We start from the raw sequence: 17624 nt of genomic DNA on the forward strand, positions 1-17624 counted from the left end.
GCAGATTGTTGGATTTCTACTAGATCTCGAATAAAATCCTCGGCTTGTTTCGACATTTCTTGTCCTTATCTGAACTATGTCACTTGACTTTCAAAAATTACATCCTTTACGTTCTTGACAAGATTCTTTATTTTTGCTGACTGGCGAAGACATTGCACATAGTAGACTTGTTCAGTGGGTAAGGGAAGTAGCGTAGTCAGTGGGATTTCAGGGCCACCATTCACAACCCTTTGAGGCGTGGGTGACCTCACGACAGTAAAATATTATTCATAAAACCTGACGTCAAACGTTTCAAAGGGCTGCTGGCTTTCATCCCCCACTGAGGGATATGTTGTTAACCCGCAACACAGGAGCTAAGACAACAGTGTACACAACGAAATTACAAAGTGCATGAAATGAAAACAGGAACAAAGGCATATTGAGTCACAAAAAGACTCAGTTTATCGCAAGGCACTGGGTATGGAACACCTGGTATTATAAATGAGTCAATTCAAGAAAAATCTGCTGACAGAGTGATTTTACGCATGAACGAACTCGCCCATGTCTTCATCGTCTGTTATGCTGAACATTCGCTCTGCGGCTTCTCGTCGGTCCACAGTGTCTTTAACTCTGTCGGATGTCTTCTGCCTAAATACACACCAGCGTTGGGTAAATGCCTGTTTAAATGTTATGTTAGGCTTTTCGCCAATAAATACGACAGTTCATACGCCTTATCCTGTTGAGCTCTATAATGCACACTATAGCATTCTTAGGTGGGATATTTTTATCTTACGCTGACACTGGAAAGCTCTATTTAAATACTTCATGAAGACATAATTACTTTCAAAGCTATAAACATATGACTTCACATCTGGTTTGTATCATACAAGAAACGAGATTTCCAAAACTTTGAAACTAGTAGCTAGATGGAAGCCACTTTAACATATTCAGTTATGCCAGATTCCGATGCAATCGGAACATGTTATAAGAGGCTGCCGTCCAATTGTGACTTTCCTAGCACTCAGTGAGAGAATTAATCCTTGCTTGGAACTTTGTTTATCAATTACAGAAGAAAAAAGAGTAATGATAGGCAGTGGCGGCTCGTGGTCTTGAAACATGGGGGGGGGGGGGGGGGCTGCACCAACCAGTAACCTAACATAAATAATTATAAACCTGTATCGGACTGAGTTATAAATGCACTGAGTTAGGGTTAGTAACACAGTACATAGTAACATGTTCGTTTAATTGCCTGTCGTTTAATGTTTTTATCATTTAAAGTAAACTTTTGATAATGGTTTGAATTTGGTCAAGTTTAGGATGCCACCAGATGGTGCTAGTACTATTTTGGGACTTGGTATTAACTTAGTTGGTTAGATCTATGCTTGTGCTTTCCAACGATAGCAAATTTGTTGAAATTGAACAACAAATGAATAAATGGGAGATAATTTCCTTCAGGTGTTTTTCAGTGCATTTCCAACCCGTACTTCCTCCTTTATAACAGTCCATTCCAACGTGTGTGACGTAGAGATGAAGTCATCATCCAGTTGACCAAAAAGGCGAATTGTGAAAGAGCATCAATATGGCTACAGTTAACATCTAAATCATGCCCACCGATAATTCTTAGGCTACTTGAAAATATCACAGCCTAATAAATCTTTTTAAGACAAGCGTGAACAATACATCTCATGCTTCTACTGGCCTGAAATGATTAAAAATAATTACAGTAATTGGCTTTACTTCACATCAAAACTAGTCTGTCTCAGCGACTTCTCAAAACACAGATCAAGTAAAGTAACCTACGATCCCTTTACCTAATCACCGATAGCTTCCACACGCTTACCCTAAAGATTTACGAGAACCAAAGTTGGAATCCCTGACCAGGGTCTGTTCTATTTGCAGTCCCCACAGCGCTTGTTCAGTGATGCTAGAAAACTTTTTTTTGAAAAACCTACGTCATAAAAAAAAGAACAAGCAACACCGGACCTGCAAAGTTTGCAGTCCCAGAGTTGCCAATTAGTTTTTTTAATACAATTTTTTTTTTATTCCAAAAAAAAAAATAATATTAAGAAGTTTGTAATTCTTCAAGCGAAATAAATTAAAAAAAGATGGCAAAACTATCTATATGTATTATAATTCACATAAGCACAAAAGTGTTGGGGGGGCTGCAGTCCCGCAGTCCCTTATGACGAGCCGCCACTGATGATAGGCGCCGACTTTTATTTTTGCACGGGGCGGCGGATAGCACAATATGGCAACCTAAAAACTTTCAAACTGCATGTTTTTGTTTGATTTTTACTAAGCATGTTTCGTAGATGCAATTATCTTCACACCTGATTTGTAGCACGATAATTTACAAAGCAACTTTAAAACAAAGCACAGGAGGTATGTCGTGAATTTTATTGTTACGTTGCTGCTCTGACACTTATCATTTGGCAAAAGTATTTTTGCGAACAGCAGCTCTGTCAATCCAACTGTTAATCAACTGGTCAAGTTGTAACCGTGAAGCTTCAGCTTGATAAACATTTAAAATTAGGACGTGGTTCAATCGCTGTTGCGTCATGGTAGATCGCAAGTAGGTTTTTATGCGCCTGAGTGCACTAAACGATCGCTCCGCGTCGCAGGCGGTGGAAGGCACGTTCGATAAGACTATTTTCACAATGCAGACCACGTTTGGAAGCATTAATGAAATTGTTTCATTGCTTGCAATAGATCAAGCAGTTGCGACATAGTTGAAACAAATACCCGGTTTCTGTACAAACTTTTACAGAGTTCTGAATTAATGGAGTTAACGACGCCACATTTATTTTGTTGTGCGAAATTGCTCATTTGCAAATCGGATAGAATGCTCTCTCTTTGTATCTATCGTATTCTAGCGACGAGAATTCGCTCTCCCACGATTTTTAATAGCTTATCCCTTCAACAGCGATTATCCTGCTCGTGCTCGGTTCTTCCACCTCCCTGATCGTGCTAACACCTTTTGGCAGTGGCACATTTTCGTTTCGTTCAGGCGTTTGGTCACTTTCATGCTGGCTGAAATCTTGACCAGACGCAACAAAAAATGACTCAATGGAGGGCTGCAATTTTGAACACTTTTTCGGTGGCATCTTTAAGCTGAATAAAACTGGAATGTCGGCGAAAACTTTTACTGAACGACTTTTCGTAATTTTTTCCATGATGTAACAAGCAACTCCTATGTCAGACCAATAAATTCCCGCCTCACAGTTTGTCACGCATCGACACGCAATATTACTGCATGAAGTAGATAACAAAGTAGAAATTAAAGCACGAAGTAGATGACAGTACACTCCAATTGAAATTGGAAAATAATTCAAAATGCAAAATCTTGAGTAATTGAAAAAGGTTGCTTTTATTATTGGGAATTGGCAGGGGGTGTAGCTTTCCTCGAATAGAATCATGTAAACGTGTAAATTTGCAGAACGTTAAAACTGCTGCTTTACTAAGTGCACTTTTTAAATAAAACTCAAAAAGTTTCAAAAATTGCATTTTTTTAATGAAATTTGAAAATAGATATTCATTTAGGGCAGTGTTTCTCAACCTTTTTTGGCCCAACGCCCCCTTCATGAACTGGCAAAATTTTACCGCCCCCCAACAAAAACGATTAATTATGAAAAGCGAAAATAAAACAAAAAGTGCTATTAATACTACGAAAAGTGCTCTATGCCAAGCAAAAAGCCAAGCAGAGCAAATTACATCAAATATAGGCTAGTTACCAGTCTCTAAAACCCTTACAGCCTGTTTTACCCTAAAAAGGGGACCATCAGAAGGTCCTTAGCCTATTCAGATAGAATTCTATTTCTATTAGAATAAGGGCCTTTTGATGATTCCCTTTTAGGGTGAAACAGGCTGTAAGGGTTTTAGAGACTAGTAACTATATTTGATGAAAAGCAAATGTATATTTGCGAGCATGAAAACAGTAGGCCTATAGGCCTACTGGTAGTCAGTGTGAACCTTGGGTTTGGTGAGAAAGTGCCAGCTTCTCCACATCCGGTGTAAAACCAGTGAGAAACATTCGAAGATCACCTCTTATGGATATGTCAAGTGGGTTAGTATGTAGCAGAACAACACAGCTGAATCCCTTTTCCACCAGGTATGAGGTAGGAAATGCTACCACGACGATACGGGCTCTTTGACGAAATCGTTACGCTGGGTTATAGATAGGTTAAACCAGAATGCACCCTAATAATCAAAACGCCCCCCTTAATCCGAAGTAATCATACCGCCTCCCTGAAAATCCAAAACGCCCCCCCGGGGGGCGGTACCGCCCCCGTTGAGAACCACTGATTTAGGGGGTGGACGGTGGAACTATCAATCATCGAGGTAATTTTATTTCCAAGTATTTTATAGCTGTCATAATTTATAGCGATATTACGAGCAGTTTAAAATTAAAAAAAAAGATTTTTGAGGGAGACAATGGAAAGATCGTATTTTATTGATTAATAAATCCCATTGTAAACCTAACAAATGTAACAATGACTTATGACAAGTAACAAATAAAACGATCGCAACAACAAGGAAAAAACTCGTAGCCACGTGTTGCGTAATCTTCAAGTAGCTTGCTTGATGTTACGCGAGTATCATGCTTGTGACAAAAACAGTCATTTTCTTCGCAATACTGTATTGGTTCACCTCTTGCTTTACGTTGACTTGAAGCGAAAACCAATGATCAAAAAAGGATTTAAACATCCGTTCAAATTATATTTATTTGCAGTAAGTAATGTAACCTAATCAGGGTGGCTGCCACCCCGCCACAGCGGTTACGGGGTGGCGTGGCCCGGAATGGCCCGATTCGGTGAGTCCGATCCCTTAACGGGGGATTTTTTCAATTTTTTTTTTTAATTATCGGGTACCGTGGCCTAATTATCATTGCCGTTTTAGGGTTAGAGGTTAGGAACTCACCGAATCAGACTCACCGAATAGTAGCAGACCCGGCGTGGCCACCCCGTAAGTCGGCGCCAGTGATGATAGGTGTTAGAATCGAACCCTGGTCATTGAAACGACTACTTCCTAGCCCTAACCACTAAGCCACACAGCTGACGGCGAAGCCATCACCTCATTTGCTTGCTTTTTACATCACGGAAAGCTTATGATTGGTTTGAGGCGGTTGTGGCAGAATTTTGTCCAATTAACGTGGTTACCTAGATAGATTGACCACGTAAGGGTTTCAATCAAAAATATCTAAAATCGATTAATGTTTTTTCCACTTTAAAGAAGTGGAAAAACATTAATCGGAAGTACGACTGAAGAAAACGTAGCGCTTAAGAGCTACATTTGAAAAAGTAGTGGCGCTACCGCAGCCGCTACACCAACAAAAATATAGCGCCGCCATCGCTACGAAAAAAAGTAGAGCGCTACTATTCATTTCTGATAGCACCAGACTTTCAAGCCAGAGATATCTAAAACCAGCGGATGCGAAAGCTGTTATTCCCGCCTGACAACAGAAGGGTTTCTGTAGCTCCAATTGTTTTTGCACATGACTACAGGGCTCAACCGTTGATGGCCCGTAGCTACTTATTTAGCAGGACAAGCTTGCCATATTCGCAGCTAACAATCATATTGAAGACCTAAAAGACTATCGGTAAATTGACTTCGAAAAAGAGCGTCTGTCGTGCAGTGCGCTGCATTTTAGCAGGTGGTTCAGCATTTTTGCACTTCAACCATTTCAGCAAAGTCTATGATTTCAGCTGACTGCACCAGCAGCACTACACGAACTTTCTGTAAGGGAACGTTCAAAAATTACGTAACGCCTTCGAGGGGGAGGGGGGGTTTATGCAAAGCGTTACGTTAGCGTCACATTGGGGGGGAGGGGGTTCAAGCAAAACGTTACGTAACGCTTTCGAGTACGGAATGGTAGTTTTTTGTGCTGAATTCGTACTGAAAAAGCGTTACATGGGGGAGGGGGGGATTGAAAAAAGCGTTACGTTGGCGTTACATGGGGGAGGGGGGGTCAAAAATTCGGAAAAAAAGCGTTACGTAATATTTGAACGTTCCCTAATTTAAAAAAGAGCGGCATGTTTAGCGTGCTATCAACTACCGCTCTTGTATCGTGAGAAAAAGGCAATCGCTGCGAGCCTTCGTATTCCTGTTTCAAGCGTACCGGTACCTTCTTTTTTTCTGAATAACTTTCTTGGTGTTGCCTTTACCAACCGGATCCATACGTTTTTCCAGTGGAGGTTTGCCTTTTGAGCCTCCTGAAGAATCTTCGGCCAAACCTAATTAAATAAAACATCAGGTGATTAATCAGCTATCAAAATTGTACCGGAGTATAAAATGTCAAAGGTTTGAGTTTTGCTGATGAACGTTGAAGAAACGTTTGTCTGTTCTAACTTTTCTCAAATAAAACACGACAACGTTTCTCAGCGAAACTTAATGTTGTAGCTAGTCAGGAAGTGGAAATTTTGGTTTGTATCACAGGCCTCGAAATTCACGGCGGACATGTCCGCCGTCACAGCATGTGATGTCCACGGGAAGTACCCTCTAGTCTAGATCGGTCATATTTGTCCGCCGAGAAATAACACAGGAACTACGGATACAAATCGTCATTGCATAGCACAAACAACTGTTGCGAGAAGATAATTTCCCGCGCTTCTAGAAAATGTGAATACTGTAGGCTATCTCTTAGCTTCCATTCAAGAAGGAAAACTTTCGATTTTTACGTTGCTTCAACGATTGATAACATTGAATCAGCGTAACAAAGGCGATTTATTCGCTAAGAATCGATGGGAATACCGGTACTTCTGCACTCATCACGCGCAACTTAGTTCAAGTTTAACGTCACAATGTCTGGCTTTGATCTCCCAGTAATGTTGACAAGACAAGGTTGATTACAAAGTTAGATTATATAATACGAGTAGGCTATATTACAGCAAGATGCAGCAAAATTTGTTAAGTTTAAGTATTACAATAAGAAAGAAAAGGCCCATGGAAAATTCACTTTCGCTCACAAGACACGCAAAAAATAAACCTAAAGAAAAAAGCCTAATGAAACTTTGCACAGCAGAAAATAGTGGCGTTAGTGTACAAGTTTTTCGACTCGTGCCCAGAGCATTGTGACGCAAGAAGCCACACGACCTCGTTCGGTGGAAGTTAATCAGTTTTATGCGGCTCAAGCAGATACACGGCGCTTTGACTCTTCAAGCGCACGTCGTTGGTCTGATGAAAGCCTTTCAGAGTGACTTCGCTGAAATTTTAAAAAGCCTTCTAAACCGTAGCTTTAGTTTTCGAATGGCGAAGAATTATCAAGATAAAGTGATTAAACATGACGATCGACGCTAAAACTGGTGTGTCCGCCGTGAAACTTCATTTGTCCGCCAAGATAGCTGCTCAGACCGGACCCGTTTGTCCGCCGTCAACAAAAACGAATTTCGAGGCTTGGTATCAGCTACTTGAAAGGAAATATTTTCATCAGAAAAAATGACCGAAATAAATGAAAAATGACCGAATTTTTTCAAGTCATTTCGGACAAATGACCGAAAAGTCTCAGCGAAAAAAAAAACCAGGGTTGAGGTTATGCCTAATGTTAGAAATAAATGTTGTTTTATAACACCAGCGCAATATGCAAGCAGCAGTGTCATAATGATTCATGGGGCCATTATTTCGACTCTTCAACGAGCGAGAGATCAAGAATAAGCAGCTGTTATCTTACCGGATGTGTAACTGTCCCATTCGATATCCCCTTTGTCATGGACATTTGTTGAAGAATCTTCGTCCAACACGTAATCATCATCACTGGATTGCCCATCTCCTCCACGGTCGAAAGATGGGGGCGGGGGGGTGTCAGGAAGGGTGAAGGCGTCGCCTGAGCATATGACATGGTAGCCATCGAATAGAAAGTACTATAATGCGGGAAAGAACCACTTTGTAGAATCACCAATCTTGTCTTTACATCAAAGTTAAACCAGCTGGGAGGTAGTTTTGCTTACCAGCAAAATGTAGCTGCAGGCTTTCAATCACGGATTAGATTTTACACTTGGCGTGAAATTTCGTTGCCTCTAGTTATTGTGCTGCATAAAGACCTATCCACAAAATACGTTGCACAAGTCGAAAATTTCTTTGCAAGCCAGATGTTGATCTATTGAGCCATAAGGAAGTACCGGTATTGTAAGGACGTTTTGCTAGAAAAGTTTGGAAAACAGAAAGAAGCATTTGCGACAATGGGTGTGAATGAAAGTAAACCTAGAAAAACAAAAGTGTTGGAGAGTGGAGCATAAGTTGTAAAGAGCAAAGTCGATCCAAGTGCAGTATTTGGAAGGAGAGTGATGAAAAATTCGATGCAATGCATGGAGTGTAGTCAGTGGGCGCATGCATTGATAGTCATTACGAGAAGAGCTACAGCAATATTGGCAAAGTTTTTTGTTTGTGAAAAAGGTGATAAAGAAAAAGATTTAGTTGAAGAATGCGAAAAGAGTTTTCGTCGTGGAATTAAAACAGTGACAAATTTTTGTTGTTTGGGTGACCAAATAAATGGAAGCGGTGGATGCAAAGCAGCTGTGACAAAAAGGACAAGGATGGGTTGAGCAAAGTTCAGGGAACGTAATACTAATACGGAAAACCTTTTCGTTAAAAATAAAAGAGAAAGTCTATCGGAGTTGTGTGCGGCCTGCAATATTGTACGGCAACGATACATTGGTGGTAAGAGAGGGTGAACTCACAATATTCTGAGAAGAACGGGAAGAGCAATGTGTGGAGTTAAACAAGGAGGGAGAAAAAGACTGAAGAGCTAATGGATATGCTAGAGATGAAGGAGACTATAGAAAACTTGCAAGGACAAATGGTATAAGATGGTATGGGAATGTAGTAAGAAAGGAGGAAGGAAGTTTCTTTGAACGGCAATGACTTTAAAGGTAGAGGGGAAGAGAAAGCGGGGACGTTCAAAAAGAACATGGAAAGAAGAGGTGAAAAATGAGGCAGACAAAGTTGGACTGAGGGTGCGATGAACAGAACGAGATGGAGAATAGGAGTGAAAGCAATCGCTGCAAAATAAGAATCAGCCACCCCCACTAGTAGAGACAAAACCGAATTTAGATGATGATATTTTGAACCTTCTTTCGAAACAATTTCTTCCATCGTTTTCGTCATATGCAATTCCATTGGCGTTGACATGTTCTATGTACTAACAAACCAGTTCTTTTTGCATCGATTCAACGTCTGTAAACATTGAGTTAAATGTAAAAAAGGGTTGATTTGCTGAATGAGATGTTTCAACGCTAATGGGATTGCATATGAAGAAAACGACGGGAGAAGTCAATTTTTAGTCACAATGTGCACTCACTTTGCTTGTTGCCTGCATACTGACTACGAAAAGCAACTGAACGAGAGCGGACTTCTTCTAAAAAGTCTTCAAAGTCGTCTTCGACTTCATCTCTGGATCAAAATGCAACCGATGTAATTCAGTGGAAGTTTATTACCTAATGCAAGTCTTTGTATAAAAGTATACTGGACAGTTAGACACATGTGTCCAACGCCAAGCACTGAACTTTACAAAATGGCAGTCGTTGGACTCGTCGCTATATGGACAGACAACAACATAAATTATCTCTCTTTTTACTCACAGTGCACGGTTATTCGAGTTTTGAGATTTTCCAATGCTGCTAGCAAGATCTAACGACTTTTCCTGCAGATAAAAAGAAAGTATGTTGAGTGTTGACGTTCTTTTCAAAGTCTTGTCAATCGTTTCTAAACAATTCAAGAATATGATAATAAGCAATTTTGTAGGCCTAGCCTATGTAAAAACACCGGAATGGCCCGTTTCGGTGAGTCCGATTCGGTGAGTCCGATCCCTTAAAGAGGGATTTTTTTAATTTTTTTTTTTAATTATCGGGTACCGTAGCCTAATTATCATTGCCGTTTTAGCGTTTGGGGTTAGGGTTAAGGGTTAGAGGTTAGGAACTCACCGAATCGGACTCACCGAATAGTAGCAGACCCTAAAAACACATCTTCAGGATGGTACGGTACTACAATGAGAGTTCATTTCAAAAATGAACAACTGCTTGTCATCGATGACGGCAGTAATATTAGCCTACAGTTATCAGGATTGGATCTGGTCTATGGAAGGAAACTGGGATGATATAAATCCACTAGTGAAGCTCCAACGAAAAATAGATGAAGAAATGACAGCTGTAATTGTTTAATTGAATCTGTAATTCAACAAAACCTTCAAATGGTCCACATTCCACAATTCGTTTTGAAATTACAGTACCTTCAATGATAGGGTCATTGACGCAGCTTTCGCCGCCTCCCTCTGTGCTTCAAAATAGGATTCTTCTTCCACTCGAAGCAATTCCTCTTCTTCAAATAACTGAAAGTAAAATCACTCATTGAAATAACTTGTATCACGTAAGCATTTTATGTGGAACGGTGTATTACGTGTTTTTACTATTGCTTGCAAATATATTATACACTAGCATTTGCACAACCTCGAGAAAAGAAAACTTTGCAGGCGCAGCATGTATAATACTTTTACAGGGATTTTAAGCAGTCTATGTTTAGTTTTTCACCTAAGAATTCTCAAAGATAAAATACATGAAATTGAAAACAATTTTAACAAGAAAAGTTAGAGTGCAGCACGGGAAGTCCAATAATGAATAATCATAAGTTGGAACTTGGAAGCATGCTTTGTGGAAAGTCCTACAGTTCATTGCCCATGCCAAATCTATAGTAGCCTATGCTTACAAATTAAAAGCGGCATATGCAAGATGAAAACTTTTATACGGGTGTGGCAGACTTGATGACCAGTTCGGTCCTTCTGCCACTCCCATCATCATCAGCAAACAACTTAGCTCACATTATAATCCTGTATTGTTTTTTTTGTTGTTTTTTTTTCACATGTGCTGATGATGCAAAATAAAAGAACTTCTTCTTCTTCGATACGTTGTTGTAAATTTTAACACTTTTTTTACTTTTTAAAGCTTTACTAAAGTACTGTAATGGTAAATAGGTTGTTGATACGAATATTAAAAAGCCTGTTCATGGCAAAAATAAGCAGCAATACTGTTCGATAGAATTATAAAACATGACACAACAACCCAGGAAAGAAAACTGCGAAAAAAAGGTGTTGATATGATCAATACATGTTGCAACAGCCAGCTCAATATACCTGTTTGTCTATTTGTTCATCAACTTTTCTTTGTTCTTCCATGATTCTGTCATATTGGCGCTTGTTTACAAACTCTCTTTCTTCTTGACTAATCACTCTACACAGGAAAAGCGTTTAGTTTTTACCGTTTAACTAAGCTACTTTTCATCTGTACTGATTTTACCATCGGCACAGTTTATGATTCAAGGGTGCATTCAAACTATATCAGACAAAATTATTGACAGTTACACAATCTTGTCATTTGAAAAGACAACTTTAACTAAGATACAATACTTTTGAAAAACTACAGTGTACTATCACAAAAATATATGTTAATGTTAGACTATAGTCTCAAAATGAAAACTCGTTGTTCAATGAATGAACTCAATAGAGAGTTGAACTAACGAATATCATTGATGGACCTACTGGACCACTTACTTACAATTTTGCAGGCAAGATTTAGTGGTCATATTGCAAAATACAACCCAGCAAAGGTATCTGCATATGATTTGCGAAATTTAGTGCACAGTGTAATAACTAGCATGCAAAATATGTTTTTGCTAAATTAGTGTAAATACTACTCTGGCAGCTAAGTTTATGTGACATTAGTAGGCCCATCAGTTTATGACATTCTTATACAGTCATACACCTTATAAAACTGAACCGCCAAATACATTGTTGACTGGAAATCTCAAAGCTAGCATGGATGTTACACCGATGTAGCCAGTGAAGCACATTTTATGGTTCATGTACTAACTAGTGAATGCTCTGCCTAGTGCTAATAGCTAGGAATAACTCCTTCAGTTCTATAGAGGGCTTACTGTGTATCTGTTCCATAGCTTGGTCGTTCATTGTCATCAAGCATGAGGTTTTCAAATTCAACACCAAAATTCTTGTCATCACCATCTCGGTAGTTAACCAAATATTTCAACCTTGATAATAAAAGAATTTGGGTAGGGGGTGTTCTTTTGTACCATAATGATCAACGCTGTCTATATCCAAAACAACTTTTAAAGTATAACGCAAATGCACAAGGACTACAGTACATTACAGAGATCAACTTTTGATGTAATCACTTTAAGAGCTCAATGAACATCTACCGTTTCAAGAACAATGAGCACTGGAAGAGTACAAAGTATTCACGGACATAGGCGTCGAAATAGGGTGGGCCGCGCCCACCCTGCCGTGAAACGAGGGTGGGCAAAATATGTTTTGCCCACCCTGTTTTCATGACACTTATGAAGTGTTCGTTACAATTTTTCAGTTTTTGTTAAACGCTGAATTATCCAACCAACTGCAGCGCAACTTCTTGTTTTACGCTATGTCTCTCGCTAGGTATCTGACAGAATAAAGCAATTTTGCAACAACGCTGCATTGAAAAAAGGCGGCAGCCTACTAACTTTATTGTTGTTGCTACGGCAACTGCCACACGTTGGCAATTCCTGGTGAGAGAAAGCCACGTTCGATCTTTTCTCCGAATGGTCTCACTTTCGTTACCGTACGTCATAATCAAACTTCAGTTCTGGGTCAGCGTAAGGGAATATGAATATGACATCATAATGAACATGACAATAAAATAACCGATACAAACTAAAGACGTACTGAAGCAATCGCTTTTTACAAATCTTTCCTCACAAACTTGTTGCTGGGTATAAATTGGGGCCCCGCGCGATGTTGTCATTTCATTATTTATTGAAAAGTCAAACATGAAGCAAAGTCAAACATCTATTCGCGCATTCTTAAAACCAGCTTCCAAAAGGCGTCGAGATGATAACGCTGAAGAAGCCATATCCAGCACGAATGAACGTAGAGATGACATTGATGAAGAAAGCAGTGCTTCAAGGATGGACAGTGGTGAAGTGAATGTCTCAGGCAATGCACCGGTAGTTGTAGACGGAATGGCTCGTTTCGGTGAGTCCGATTCGGTGAGTCCGATCCCTTAAGGGGGAATTTTTCAATTTTTTTTTTAAATTATTGGGTACCGTAGCCTAATTATCATTGCCGTTTTAGGGTTAAGGTTAAGGGTTAGAAGTTAGGAACTCACCGAATTGGACTCACCGAATCGGACTCACCGAATAGTAGCAGACCCAGTTGTAGAAGCAGCATGAGTCGGGTCTGCTACTATTCGGTGAGTCCGATTCGGTGAGTCTGATTCGGTGAGTTCCTAACCTCTAACCCTAACCCCAAACCCTAAAACGGCAATGATAATTAGGCTACAGTACCCAATAATTTAAAAAAAAAATTGAAAAATCCCTCGTTAAGGGATCGAACTCACCGAATTGGACTCACCGAAACAGGCCATTCCGGCATGAGTCATGGATCTCTGCCTGCTCCATTTCACGTTAGCGTGCTGCCGGATCAGCTTCCGGCTCGGGAAGGTCGTGTGTTGCAAAGGAAGCTTATTTCCCTGCATCTTAACCCTGATGGTACTTGTTACTGTAGTCACCTGTCCAAACATTTTGCGGCAAATCCGAAGGCGCCACTTTAAAGATAACAAGTCACGAGTCACTCGCTTTTTAGGTCTCAAAGGAAAACATAAAAGAAGTTTGTTTAGTTTAGCAGCGCTCATCAGATCGCAAGGCGCAAGAAAGCAAACATCAAACCTATTAGAGCTTAATTGCTGCAGCGATGCTAAATGCAGTCTTTGTGAGAAAGACTAACCATTGTGAATTTGCGAACATACACATTCAATGAAATTTGTTTGAAAACTCTCGCCCACCCAGAATTCCTCTCTTCTAAGAAAAAATCGACGCCTATGTTCACGGATGCAACCAAATTTGTACTCTGAACAATTCGTACCCTCAGTTTGTACCCTGAAAAAATCGAGAAAAAAAATAAAAAAGCCAAAATAGCACACGGATCGGAGTTTCCGCTTAACCGTAACTTTTAAATTTTTGAGGAAACTACGATTAGCAACTTTGGCTTTGTTGCGATCAGCGACTTCGGCTTTGTGCTATTGAGGGTACAAATTGTTCAGGGTACGAAGTAGGTTGCACACGTATTCACAACAATAAAAAAAATCAGATGACATTGGGTCCGATGCTGTTTTTTTTTCGGTTATTGACCGATTTTTTAGCAAAATGTCCAAAAAAAAATATATAGTCAATTCGGTAAAAAGTCTGAAAAAAATATAGTCAATTCGGTCAAAATGTCCGAAAAAATATATAGTCAATTGATTCTCTTCTCAGATAAAACATGACAACGTTTCTCAGCGAAACTTAATTTTGTAGCTAGTCAGGGTTGATCGGTTTAAACCGGGGGCGGTCTAAACCGCCCGGTTAAAACCGGTTAAAACCTGGTTTAAACCGGGGCGGTCTAAACCGCCCGGTTAAAACCGGTTAAAACCTGGTTTAAACCGGGCAGTTTTGACCACCTATTACTGGTCAAAACCCCTTTAGTGCATAAATCAAGTTGCTTTTCAATTGAATTAAAAATATTACCCTCCATGTTTAGTAATGATGTTCAACTATATTTAGTTTTGACCAACAATAACCTAAATGCTGGATTTAAACAAAAAATATTCAATTTCTCTGTTTATTTTTGATATTTTAATCAGTTGGTTATTTCAATTAGTAAGAAAATTCAAATTCTAAAAATGAGTTTCTGATGAACCAAAAAATGCTTGGTAGAACGATGAACCATTTGCACAGCCAACTGAAATACAAGAATTTATTCCAACAGTTTGTTTTTATGAAAAACATTTGCCATCAATTTTGCCATAAAATTTGCGCAACATTTGCCCTCCCGTTGCGTAGCACATAAAACGTAGCACAACATGTAATTAAGGCAGTAGTCTTAACGCTGTTTGATGTCTTGTTTTTGGCAGTGCTGAAACAAGAGAAAAATCCAAGATAAATATAATCTTTCGTACGAATTTTACAGGCAGCCATCTGTGGCTGCCTGACAGGTCGGTATTGGCGGCCATTAATGAAAGTTCAGGCGGCCATGGCCGCCAGCTATTTCGAGGCCTGCATATCAAAATGGTAACAACTCACAACTGCTTTTATATTTCCTAAATAGCCCATAGCCCAGGTAGCCGACCATTCACTACATAAAAATATTTTTTTTGAGGTTTTGACCGGTTTAAACCTAGTTTTCACCGGTTAAAACCAGGTTTAAACTGCTTAGTGGTCAAAACCAGTTTTGACCACTTAGTTAGAGATCAACCCTGTAGCTAGTCAGGAAGTGCAAATTTTGGTTTGTATCAGCTACTTGAAAGGAAATATTTTCATCAGAAAAAATGACCGAATTAAATGAAAAATAACCATATTTTTTCAAGTCATTTTGGACAAATGACCGAAAAGTCTCAGCAAAAAAAAAACAGGTCTGATGAAAAGGGATAAATGCAATAATAATTGATAAACAAAGACATGTTTTTTTCAAAGAAAGCGTCAAATGTTATATCATTCATTATTATACTATTACAATGGACATTTACATTACTTGACATTTACACACACTGACAAGACATAATGAGGCAAATTATGCAATACTCTGAAAAAATCATTGTAAGCAATACATAATCACTTAATAGCCGAAGATCTAAATTTGTCCCACAATTGAGATGCGTAAAACGACATAGGCCTACCGCACAATAAGAACGAAATACAATATTTTTACAGCCGGACATTTATGAAAATGAGATTTTACATTGTTTCAGAAAGTACTGAGGGTGTGCCGTGTACCTTCTCTGAAATATCATTTTCATCTGATAGAGAACTCTCAATAAACACACCCAAGTACGGTAAGCTATGATACAGAATCTGTAAACATTAATTTCAGATTTACTTAAATGCACCAGAGGAGCAAGTGAAAGATTAAAGTTTTTTCGGGAGAATAACACACCAAATTAATTTTTGCAATTGAAAATAATTTCATGTCAACAGCATACTTAAACTTATGGATAATGGCAAACATCTACCAAATTTAATATGCCATACGGTATGTACAAACTGGGTGAGGTACCAGCAAATATTTGATTCAAATAAGAGTTGCTGACATAACAACCAACTTTTGTTTTTGCTTATAGATATGATATGTAAGGTGTTGGTGAGTTTATTAAAGTATTACAGTATAATACTCATAGTTTTAGCAAATGGCTTTACCTACCTTCGTTTTGTGTATGCTCTACCAAAAAGAATAGATACGCATCCAAAGCATTTGTCCATAGTGATAATGAGAGTGTCACTCAAAAGAGCAATATGTTTTAGAGTAGTGATCTTTGCACCAACTCAATATCTTATATGCCAAGTATATAAAAATTTTACATTCTGCCTAGATCTAACATTAATCTTGAAATAATCTGTAAGAAATTGAAGTTGAAACTTGAACAAACAGGGTTGCCAGAGCCTACAAATTTTTCCAGTCAAAGCCAGGCTTCAAATCAGCCAAAATAACAAAAACAAGTCAAAAACGTTTTGCAAGCGCCGATGGTCCAAAAGGATTGAAACTTGAAAGCAATTTGATATTTCAAGTACAATTAAAATGACCAAAGCGCATGGAAAAACAGGTTTTATTCGTATTTGTGTTTAAAACCAGCCCCAAAAACTTCCACATGCAAAACCGAAAAATAAAACACTAGCCAAGGTCAAAAGGAACCCAATTTGGCGAGAAAACTGCCAGTCTGAAAAAAAGTGAAAATCTGAAAGAAAAACACGTTAAGTTTTATACTCTGGGCAGTTGTTGTAAAGTGACATGTTAATTAAAAAAAACGCAATAGGTCCATGATATCTGATCCGTTTGCTCAAATAGAGCACTTTGAAGTTAGCATGTCCGTTTTCCCTTTCCTCCCCCTACTCTTTGGTCTGAATAGGCTACATCAGTGATTATCAACGTGGAGGTCCACAGAGATTTTTATTGTCCGCCTCGTTAGCTCTGTGGTTAAGCCCTCCACTCGAGATCAAGCAGCGCTGGTTCGATTGTCGTAGTGTGCGCTTGAGCCAAGCTTTTTAGGACTGCTCTTCATTTAGCTGCACTCGGGACTAAGTCAAAGTCCCGGAGCAGCACCTTCTTAGTCGATGGAACAATTTTCCACCAACAACATTTCAACAATCGGAAACTTCGCTCTGTCAATCTCGGTAGCCGGCCTTGCAGGGCCGTAGCCAGACCGCAGAGCAAGGGGGGGGCCAACTTTTCGTTAGGGGGGGCCGAAAAAATTTTAATGATTTTGGCATTTTAACCTCTTAAACACCGGTATCCACAAAAATTGCAATATGTCAGTTTAGTGTTAAGACCAGTAGCGTAGCCAGGAATTTTGAAAGGAGAGGTTTTGACGACCGGCGGGCGAAGCCCGACGGCGTGTTCGCCTAAGACGACACCCAGCGACGGGGGGCCTCCCCCAGAAATTTTTGAAAAATTACTTTGAATTTGGTGCATTCTGAGAGCATTTTCAACAAAAATGTGGGTATGAATATTCCTGTAAAATGGTGCTGTCAGGTGGCATAGCAAAAGGATAAGATCATGTTTTCTTCAGCATTTTTCGGAAATAAAGCTAAGTCTATATGTTTTCTTGTTGCTAATTCCTGGCTGAGATGTTTGAATGTTAGGTATTAGC

The 17624-nt window shown here is 39.3% G+C and overlaps 2 protein-coding genes across 3 annotated transcripts in view; one reads left to right on the forward strand and one right to left on the reverse strand.

Annotated features, from left to right (window-relative positions):
* The window catches only part of LOC145781907 (kinetochore-associated protein 1-like), a 31295-nt gene extending 31172 nt beyond the window's left edge, over nucleotides 1-123 (forward strand). The window contains exon 41 of the mRNA XM_082593599.1: nucleotides 5-123. Coding sequence (XP_082449725.1) covers nucleotides 5-34 — 30 coding nt within the window. The 3' untranslated portion in view covers nucleotides 35-123. The remainder of the gene's footprint in view (nucleotides 1-4) is intronic.
* On the reverse strand, nucleotides 115-16356 carry LOC145781908 (uncharacterized). Of its 2 annotated transcripts, none has more exons than XM_082593600.1 (9): nucleotides 16181-16356; nucleotides 11893-12003; nucleotides 11093-11189; nucleotides 10196-10294; nucleotides 9549-9610; nucleotides 9269-9360; nucleotides 7643-7795; nucleotides 6095-6209; nucleotides 115-627 (listed from the first exon to the last, which is right to left on the reverse strand). In XM_082593600.1, the coding sequence occupies exons 1-9, from the start codon at nucleotides 16237-16239 to the stop codon at nucleotides 519-521; spliced, it is 897 nt and encodes a 298-aa protein (XP_082449726.1). In that variant the 5' UTR covers nucleotides 16240-16356; the 3' UTR covers nucleotides 115-518. The 2 variants fall into 2 exon arrangements, with proteins under 2 accessions (XP_082449726.1, XP_082449727.1); XM_082593601.1 differs by having other exon boundaries at nucleotides 118-627; nucleotides 6101-6209.
* Nucleotides 16357-17624: the final 1268 nt, after the last annotated feature.

Source organism: Aplidium turbinatum, chromosome 13, assembly GCF_918807975.1.
Source record: "Aplidium turbinatum chromosome 13, kaAplTurb1.1, whole genome shotgun sequence".
Classification (NCBI taxonomy): Eukaryota; Metazoa; Chordata; class Ascidiacea; order Aplousobranchia; family Polyclinidae; genus Aplidium; species Aplidium turbinatum.

Bases quoted from the DNA above. Each gene is read 5' to 3' on its own strand.
- LOC145781908 (XM_082593600.1), bottom strand. From the start codon at position 16,239: ATGGACAAATGCTTTGGATGCGTATCTATTCTTTTTGGTAGAGCATAC. The intron at 11,190-11,892 runs GTAAGCCCTCTA...TTTCCTGTGTAG, and splicing joins AGCTATGGAACAGATACACA to AGTGATTAGTCAAGAAGAAA. The intron at 628-6,094 runs GTACGCTTGAAA...GTGTGTATTTAG, and splicing joins CAGAAAAAAAGAAGGTACCG to GCAGAAGACATCCGACAGAG.